Genomic DNA, 9393 nt, shown 5'->3' with positions numbered 1-9393 from the left:
GAATGTGATAAAAATTCTTATTTTTTCGAGGTTGTTTTAAATTTTGATTCATAACTTTTCCCGGTGTGACCCAGAATATATATACTTTGTTGGGTCTCAGATGAATATTTCATGGTGTTACACACGGAATGACAAGTTATATATACCCTCTATGACCACTGATGGTGGTGGAGGGTATAAAAAAAATATTCAAAAGATTTTACTGTTTTTGAACTAACTTCAAAACAAATTATCGGATTTTAAATATAAAACCAGTAAAACAAAGTATAAAAAGTATAAAACTATAGCATATTTTAGGGATTAAGTAAAAAATATAATAAAGTTTTAAGATCATTTGATGATTTTTGAATTAAGCAAGATTTACAAAGTTTTATCAAAAACTCTGAAAGTTAAAAATTTCGTACACAATTTTCGAATTATAGAATAATAAAAACTAACAAAAAACTAAACGATTTTAAAAGTATTAAAATGCGGTTCTTGCATTTAAGGAATATCTAAATTAAAACAGCATTTAAAATCAATTACATACATTCCCAAAAAATTCTTCAAGTGTTTTTTTTAAAGAACCGTTATTTGCGAATGATAATTAAAGTAAAACGCAAAAATCAAAAATCTAAAATTATTATATTTATTAGCATTTATTAAAAGAAAGTTAATTTATTAGTAATCAATCAATTATAATTTATTTAAAATGGAATTACGCAGTAGTTCTCGAAGACGAAATGAATACAAAGAATTACAAATAACCTTAAATGGTGAGTATTAAAAGTATGTATTTATTTTGTAACAAAACTAATTTTGGTCTTTTATAAAAAGGTATGGGTTTCTATGAAGAGGGCATGGAGTTGCAAGAAATGCGCCAGATACTGGATGCCTTGCAAATGTCTGTAACAGAGGGAGAAACAAATTTTCTTGATTGTGATATGGAACAGGCCATAAGAGTAAGTAAAGTAAACAATGAATTTCAAATTTTGTAATTATTTCTAATCTCAAGGAAAGTGAATTGGATTTTTTACCCACTCAAGATGGCCGAGTTCTTAATTCCACAATGATGAGGTAGATTTTATATTAAATGTTATATATAATCTATTTAAAACTAATAATAACGTCTAAATTTTAGTATTCATCCAAATATATCGCCCTGTAGTAGTCCAGAAATACCCTCGGAAAGAATTTTAGTACATGCTGAGGTTCATCATGCTATGGATTGGAGTCCTCCTAATGAACGTTTGCCGCGCAAACGTTTTGCTACGCCAAATAAAGTTTTAAATAATGAAAATCTACCACCAGAATTAGAACTTATTAATGAGTTATTAGAACCAGATGCTAAACGTTGCCACAATACGCATAATCCCATGGAAAATAATAAAAATCAACAGCAGGAAGCTAATATTTCGATTAATGCCAATCATACTGCAGTTGATTTTAACAATAATTTGGAAAATAGTTTACAAGAGTCTAATAGCAGTTTACATGAAATACGCGGTCCAATTTCAGTGCGTAGAATTCATGATTCCGGTTTTAACATGAGCAGCGAAATGCAACATTCTTCATTTGATAATACCAACAGCAGCGCTAATAATCATTCGTCTTCTTTAGATTTGAATAATCTAGAAAATTCTGTTCCTGAACCAAATAATATTTCTCACGATATACGTGGTCCTATCTCTGTACGTAGAATTCACGATTCTGGTGTTAATATAAGCAGTGATATGCCAAATACTTCATTCAATAATTTAAATGTATTTTCGAATTCTACTCATTCTTTTGAAAATTCTGAACAAATCTCAACCAGCGGTGCTGTTAATCCATATGATTTTGATGATGATGATGATTCCGAACCCTCAAATTAAATAATTTGTTTGCATGATTTTTGTTAAGATATAGTGAATAAAGTGGATTAAAGTATAAAATGGGACTTTTTTAATTTTGCTATCCGTACATTAATTAAACTGAAACTTATTGAAATCGGTCTTTAAGTTGCTATACAAATGTCCCTCTGATATGGGGTTTATTTTGAAAATTTTGTACCAAAATATGTTTGCTGGAAATTTTACCATCAAAATCTCATTTAGATTAAAGTGGCAGGTAGAGACTATTGAATATAATCCCTCGATATGTTTATCAAAATTATTTGCTTCTTATTTGGAATGTCACAGAATTCCTCTCCAATCGAAGTGCTCCATCCAGTAATGCCATTTTTTGAAAGTTTTCCAAATTAAAATAATCAAAAAAATACAATTTTTTGCCATTAAAAACTTATTTCCAACAAAGTCTAAGATAGAAAGTAAAGATAATCGGTGCATAATTGGTCACAGCTCCCATATAAGATCAACTTCTGAAAATGCACTTATTTAAAAAAGAAAATATGTATTTTTTCTATAGTTTCTCTTATTTTATAAGATTTATTTAAAAAAAAAGTATTGCAAATTATATAAAATAAACGAAACACAAACAAACATAAAATCAATTCAGTTGTACACGTTAAAAAATTAAAAAATCAATAAAGTATTTTAATCTTCCTATTAGAATTTTGTATGATGCTCTTTTTCTAAAACGAAACTGACACAGTTAATGATTTCATCTCATATTGTAGGCGTTAGAATTATGTTTTCCTTGAAATTTTATATCTAATCGTTTACCAAATAATACTAATCCTTGATATAGCTTTAAAGCATAAGGCACTGAGCAACGATACTTATATGTAACAAAACCATATGAACGATTCTTTCCATTCTGTTTTGGTATATGAACTTTCGATAGAGGTCCGGCTTGGAAAAACACTTCATATAATATTTCTTCTGTTACATGTTCACTGAGATTTGCACAAAATAATGTTCTTTGATCGACATCATCTTCCTCGTCACTTTCGCTTTCAACGACCACGATTTCATTCCTTGGCATAGGCATAGCGGGTTCCAAGTTTTGTATGGGCATATATGCTAGAGGAGCATAATTTGCAGGAGCAATATACACCCCCATAGCCATCAATTGTTGTATGTGTTGCATATAATATTGGTAAGACATTGTAATAATTAACTAAAGTTTAAAAAGTATTATTTTTCTAATTGCTAATTTTACTTTTTAAAATAGTTTGTCAACAATAGATTTTTTAATGAAATGTCAAAACAAAGCAATTTGATATATACATAACCTTAGAGTTGTGAAAACTTGTAAACTACTATTAACCATAGACACAAACCACAAATGTCTACATACACGTTAAAAAAATATGTGTTACGCATGTTGAGCAATAGTTTTTTTATTGCTTAACTTTTGAAACTGTAAGTTACTGTAGAAATTATCGTTCAGAAAAAATAATCGAAAAAATTACCAAACTGGGGAATTTTATATAGTTACAAAAGGCTTCGTCCTAAGGCTCCAACTAAAAAAAAATTCACCAACGAGGTAGCAGGTCAAAGGTCATAAAAATACGTTTTTTGCATATATGTATCTCGCTTAGTACTAGTGTTTTTTTTTTTTTTTGCAAATTTCAATAACTAATAGATTTAACTTTACGTTTAATCATTAGCTATGGACAGTTGGTAATACCTATAAATATATTTTTCATAATATCCTACTCTACGACCGATTTTACTGATTTTAAATAGGAAAATTCTCGAAAGCGTGTTTAATACAATTATTGTAGATTTTGATCTCGATAATTGTCTTCATATAATTTTTTCAACAAACATTTATAAATGCAGACAGATAGACGAACATAGCTTTATCGACTCTGCTATCTGTAAGGCTCCAAAATATATATATACTTTATGAGGTCGGAATATTATATTGTAGAATATACAAACGGAATGAGAAACTTTTCTCACGAAGGTTAAGAGTATAAATAAAGTATTAATGCATATAATACGTATAGTTTATAAAATACGCTATTATCTTTAAACTGTTTAAATAAACTTGACTCTGGCGATATACATTTTCTATATTTTTCACTCAGCAGTAATTTTGTAATTTGCTTCACCTTGTACATTGTTTTGGCAACCTAGGGTTCTATAAATCGACTATCGAATAATCGATCAATCGACCTTTTGTCGAAAAAAGTCAAAGTCGACTATTTTGTCGTAAAAAGTCGAAAAGTCGAAAAAAGTCGAAAAGTCGGATAAAGTCGAAAAGTCGACCATTTACAAAATACTAAAAGTCGAAAAGTCTAAAAGTCGACTTTTAAATAAATGAAAAAAGTCGAAAAATCGACTTTTCATAAAATGCAAAAAGTCGAAAGATCGACTTTTAACTAAATGCAAAAAAGTCGACTTTTCGTTTCAACTATAAAACCGTATGGCAACCCCTGAGTATAGTGTTGTCCAATTATCAGCTTTAATATATATCATAGAGTTGTTTTCATTTTTAGAAAATTTGTTTTGACATTTCGCGTTTGTAAAAATCTAGTGTTTTGGATAAATTACTTTAAATTAATGCAAATGCCGCAGGAAAGCCATAATGAAGTCCATGATGATAGTGAGGATGAAGATAATGAGGAAAAAAGAACTATATTTTGTGCGAATCTTGATGAGAGAGTAACAGAGGATTTATTATACGAAGTGTTCTTACAAGCGGGCCCCATTGAAAGTGCTCGAATACCAAAGGACCAGAATGGGAGACAGCGTACTTTTGGCTTTATTACATACGTACACAAGTGTACACTGCCCTATGCCATGCAATTGTATCAAGGTCTATCATTATACCGCAAAACATTAACTATAAAATATCAGGGCCGAACACAACAATCGCCGATGGGAAATTACACATCTCCCGGTTACAATAAACGTCCTAGTTATGACAATTCATCACTACGGTCTGGTAATTATGTGTCCTATAACGATTGCCCGCCAAGAAATCCTTTTCAAGGAAATTACTCTCCGGATTGTCCAACCGGATCTGGTAAGCATCAAGACAATATTTCAAAGCACGCCTCATCTCAGAGACGACCCCATACAAATACCAGTCCCTACCAAAGAAACAGTACCGGCAGTGAAGATCGTTTTCGTGATCGCGAAAGAGATAGGGATCATAATAAAAGACGCCATTACAATAATGGTAGTAATCGCCATTCCGATCAGCGTAGTGGTAGCGGAAAACATCGTAGATAGCAAATTATATGCTACCTTGTTGCGTCGTGGACAATGTGGCAACGATTGTTGCTTATAACAATTATCAAAATTTACAAAAAATTTATAAAAATACATTGTATATATGCTGATGATACAGTACACAGCCTTAAACAAACAAAAAAAATCGTTTTTAACTTTATAATATGTCTCAGGAATTTTTACATACTCTTATCAGTACTTTAAATATTATAATTTTGTTTCTTAATACGAAGTTTATTATACATACATTTAATATGCATTTTGTTGTAAATTAAATTCAATTACTTGTTTTTATAAGCAATTGTATGCACATCCTGTTTAAAAATTTTGTATGAAAAACTAATGAAATATTTAAAGACTGGTTTTTAAATCCCTTTTTGGTGTAGTTGAGATTTGAAAAACTGCTTGCGATTTTGAAAACAGAAAAAACTCGGTCTCATATTCATCTTTGTTTTATAAAATTTTTGCAAAATATAAAACTATTTTCATACAAATTTTTAAAGTAAATACTTTGCGCGTATTTCCAAATTACCCCTTAATAAGGCACTAATCAGTATTTGTTTTCAATAAGATTTTTTTACTTTCAACATCGAATAAGTTAAAGTGCTATGCCCATTCTTTAAAAGGTAGGCGGAATGAAAAAAGGGCCTTAAAAGTCGCCGAGACTTGAGTCTTAAATATTCAATTATTTAATTTTACAAAAGTTACGAATCTGATCCCACACTACCTGTAGACATAAACTTTAATTTATTAAAATGCATTCCGGAATATGGTTTTTGCAAATAATTGAAATATATATTCAATTATCGTTCCAATAAGATATAAAATACAAAAATTGGTAAATAATTTTAAAAGTTATTACAAATTCCACTGATCATTTAGTGTCATAAAACAGTTAAATGAGGAATAATTTAAAAAAATTAACATATTTTGGGAAATATTCTAATAAACCAAATCATTATATTAAATATATTCGTACTAACTTAAATGTGAGCTTATATCTTCATTAGTTTCCAGTTTAAACTTTTAACAATTTTGTTGAAGAAATTTCAATATTTTGGGAAAATTTCTATGGAACTTATGGACAATAAAGAATGTAAATAAATAGTAAAGAAATTGAGTCGATATATCTCACAGATTCGGAGGAAACTATTATTTTGGTAATATTTTTGAAAATTATTTTCAATTCTTACATTTTATATAAAACCTTTTCAGAATATAAAATTCCAGATAATAAAAAACATACATGTGAAGATCAAACTCAAGATCTGCATTATTGGGAGATTTTCTTGAAATCACAGTGAAATGTTATTTTGTTTTCAACCGATTTAATTGAAACTTAAAAAAATATGTAATGAAGACCTGTATTTATGATGATGTCGAAAAAAAAAATGAAATTAACCCTTAAACGTAAGTATATTTTTTTACTTAATTGATTAATGATTATAATTGAGATCCTGGATGGTTCTTAAATGAATATTTCATAAAGAAGGAATGCACACATGTATTTTTTGACCAATTATGTTAATTTTATCAAAAAAATGTTAAGTGATTTCCGAATGTGTTCCTGTGGACCGACCCTATTGATGAGAAAAATGTAGGAAATATACAAAACACATTCCTTCAGAATTTTACCTTTAACATCTATAAAGTCTAGATCCATTTATTACAACACAACAACATATTTAAACGTTTAAAATTTTAAGCCAAAATATATTTATTTTATTTGATTATAAAGTTCACTTAAATTATGATTTTGTATTAAAATTGTATTTAGTTACAAACTAAAATGAATGAAGGAATAAATGTTTGAAACATCAATTCTACACAAATGATTCTAATTATGTAATATTTTCTATATGTTTGTTTGTTTATGTGTTCTAAGAACTTATCGTTTTTTTGTTAAGAAAACAAATAGTTAATTTTTTATTTACAATACTGCAAAATATCTATATGTATGTATTATGTATGTGTATTACTAAAAATTAAATACTTTTAACTATATAAATTTAACTTAACGTATGCTCTTAAGAGTTTTCTCAATATTGCGATATGTACGTGGTGGAATGACTTCAAGCAATAGACGTGGATAGCTGGCATGACTGGAGAGTAATTTGAACAAAGACTTAGCATAGCTGCGTGTTTCTAAGCTGCCTTCGAGCAAAAGATTTGCACCAGTCACAAAGAATTTATCACGTTGATCCCGAGGCATAGTATAGATTTTCTCACAACTTAAACGTTCCACCAAACGATTTAATAATTTTGCTGTAGTTGTGCGTACCAAAGCATTCGGATGTAATGCCCCTTTGTTGGTTAAAATATTTAAAATTTTTGCAGGTGTTAGATTATCACACATCGATTCGAGTGCTCGGGTAGCGTCGGCACGTATAAAACGATTCGTATCGGCGGTGCGATGTAAAAGAGCACAAACCAAATCGTCACATTCCTGTTCCAAATAGCGTGATTTAATAGTAAATAATTCTGTGGCCGCTGTGCAGGCTGCTCTCGCCACTTGAGATCTTAGATTTCGTACGGATCGTGTCAGTTGTATACATATCATATGCATTTGTGGATCTAAATTTTCGGGATGATATCTTATTAGTCTAACCATGTTCTTGAGCCCTACCATCACCACCTCCCAATTCGAAGAGTCTAGTTGATCGAATGTTTTCATTATGGCTTCACGGGGTTTTTCGAAACGTTGCAAGGTGGCTGGATACAGTTCAGCCTGTACCATTTTGATTGATTGCTTGACGGGAGAAATTCTTCGATGGCTCTTAAGGAAATGTGTAGTTTTGGACTTTTGCTTAAGTGGTGTATGTAATGCTTTAAGGGGTATAGATGAAGAACCGGTACTACTATTCAATTGAGCACTAGACTGAGAACTAGTTTCGGTGGTATTATCTATATAGTCATGTTTGGAGGGTGGTCTTTCATAAAGTGACTCCATTGATTTGACCATCGAATTTCGTCGCGATAAAGCTTTGATTTCTTCTATGGTAGGAGACTGAGGCCTGCTGCTAGCTGGTCTAGACTTAGCTGAGTTTGGTTTCGAACAACATTGAGGTCCATCACCCTCAGCTTTAGTATCCTCAATAATATTGCTTACTTCTTGTGTTTGTGTGTTTGAGATATTTTCCACTTCATCTACGTCTTCTACCACCACAAAACTGGTATTATCCTCTATATCCTCCTCTATAACTAGCGATTTTGACGACTGGGTTCTTGATAGTACTGGTGGTGTATCTTCCAATTGTGTTTTTATACTTTCGGTTTTACTCTGCAAACTTACTAAACTACCATTACGTTGAAGTTTTTCTTCTTTCTCTTGAATTTCTTCTATATCATTGTCGTTAACGGCATCGACCACATCTTCTAATTGTAAAACTTCTTCGCCTGTTATCCACTTTGTTGGTGATTCACTAGTCACTTCTGTCATTTCTGCTACTTCACTTACGGTTCCTTCAACTGTTGTAAGCGGTGTTGTTACAACGTCATTTGTTTCTTTAGTTGATGTATGATCATCAACATCATCATCATCATTTTTAGGCTTTGTCTTCTCTGGCGATTCTTCCTTAAGGCTTCTACTGCCATTACTAGATTGAGCAGATGCTGTTGATTTTTGAGAATATGATGTTGACTTTACTGAAGGTGTTGGTGTTTTATTTGATTGCCTTTCTAAATCATTTGACTTTGCTTCAATTTCCGTTTGTTCTGGCTCCTTTACATTATCAATTGATGTCTGGGAAGATTTGTTACTGAAATTGAAAAAAAAAGAAGATTTTAATAATATTTTGCATGGTTATATAGAAAGTATTAAGGAGTATAAGTTTTAATCTTCTTATCCTAACATCAAAATTTAACAAAAAATCTATTGATAAAAGATGTTTGTTCATAATCGATATATGCAGGAAATACTAATGAGACAAAATTTCTATTATATGTATATTCCATAGGTCGTGAGAAGTATTCCTGTAAAGTTTAAATCTATTATGACAACATACAGCTGTGTTCAAAAAAATAGGAGTGAGACTTCAAAATAATTGTGCAGGTTATTTTTAAAAAGAAATATTTACGGAAATCCAATATTTTTTCACGATATTTGTTTGTTAGGTGTTTAAAATAAAAAACGAATGAAATTTTTTATATAGCTTCATTAGTTCTTTTGTTATTTACTTTTTTCGGAATCCATATCAGATTACGACTGTTCAAAAAAATAGGAGTATGGTATTGGTATATTCTCTAACCTAAGTAAGACTAATTTTCATCATTCGTAGTAAATATT

General features: G+C 30.3%; 4 protein-coding genes across 4 annotated transcripts in view; 2 read left to right on the top strand and 2 right to left on the bottom strand.

Annotated features, from left to right (window-relative positions):
- Positions 1 to 577: 577 nt before the first annotated feature.
- On the top strand, positions 578 to 1853 carry LOC119616098. The gene is made up of 4 exons (XM_037972275.1): positions 578 to 755; positions 817 to 941; positions 995 to 1056; positions 1121 to 1853. Exons 1-4 carry the CDS (start codon positions 692 to 694, stop codon positions 1851 to 1853), a joined length of 984 nt encoding a protein of 327 aa, XP_037828203.1. The 5' UTR covers positions 578 to 691.
- A 516-nt stretch (positions 1854 to 2369) lies between these two features.
- Positions 2370 to 3126, bottom strand: LOC119616099 (RNA-binding protein 7-like). The gene has a single exon (XM_037972277.1). It carries the CDS (start codon positions 3025 to 3027, stop codon positions 2581 to 2583), a length of 447 nt encoding a protein of 148 aa, XP_037828205.1. The 5' UTR covers positions 3028 to 3126; the 3' UTR covers positions 2370 to 2580.
- A 1229-nt stretch (positions 3127 to 4355) lies between these two features.
- Positions 4356 to 5361, top strand: LOC119616097 (RNA-binding protein 7). The gene has a single exon (XM_037972274.1). The coding sequence runs from the start codon at positions 4434 to 4436 to the stop codon at positions 5106 to 5108; it is 675 nt and encodes a 224-aa protein (XP_037828202.1). The 5' UTR covers positions 4356 to 4433; the 3' UTR covers positions 5109 to 5361.
- A 1522-nt stretch (positions 5362 to 6883) lies between these two features.
- The window catches only part of LOC119616100, a 54977-nt gene continuing 52467 nt past the window's right edge, over positions 6884 to 9393 (bottom strand). Inside the window, exon 9 of the mRNA XM_037972278.1 lies at positions 6884 to 8866. Coding sequence (XP_037828206.1) covers positions 7123 to 8866 — 1744 coding nt within the window. The 3' untranslated portion in view covers positions 6884 to 7122. The remainder of the gene's footprint in view (positions 8867 to 9393) is intronic.

Source organism: Lucilia sericata, unplaced genomic scaffold (genome assembly GCF_015586225.1).
Source record: "Lucilia sericata isolate MDLA Ls3-8-SP2 unplaced genomic scaffold, ASM1558622v1 Contig000057F_arrow, whole genome shotgun sequence".
Lineage (NCBI taxonomy): Eukaryota > Metazoa > Arthropoda > Insecta > Diptera > Calliphoridae > Lucilia > Lucilia sericata.
This window is presented reverse-complemented; position numbering and strand designations above follow the sequence as displayed.

What these genes read in the sequence shown, in the direction of transcription:
- LOC119616098 (XM_037972275.1), top strand. Translation starts at nt 692, where the DNA reads ATGGAATTACGCAGTAGTTCTCGAAGACGAAATGAATACAAAGAATTA. An exon ending in ATTACAAATAACCTTAAATG is followed by an intron (nt 756 to 816) that starts GTGAGTATTAAA and finishes TTTTATAAAAAG; the next exon opens with GTATGGGTTTCTATGAAGAG. An exon ending in ATATGGAACAGGCCATAAGA is followed by an intron (nt 942 to 994) that starts GTAAGTAAAGTA and finishes TCTAATCTCAAG; the next exon opens with GAAAGTGAATTGGATTTTTT.
- LOC119616099 (XM_037972277.1), bottom strand. Translation starts at nt 3,027, where the DNA reads ATGTCTTACCAATATTATATGCAACACATACAACAATTGATGGCTATG.
- LOC119616097 (XM_037972274.1), top strand. Translation starts at nt 4,434, where the DNA reads ATGCAAATGCCGCAGGAAAGCCATAATGAAGTCCATGATGATAGTGAG.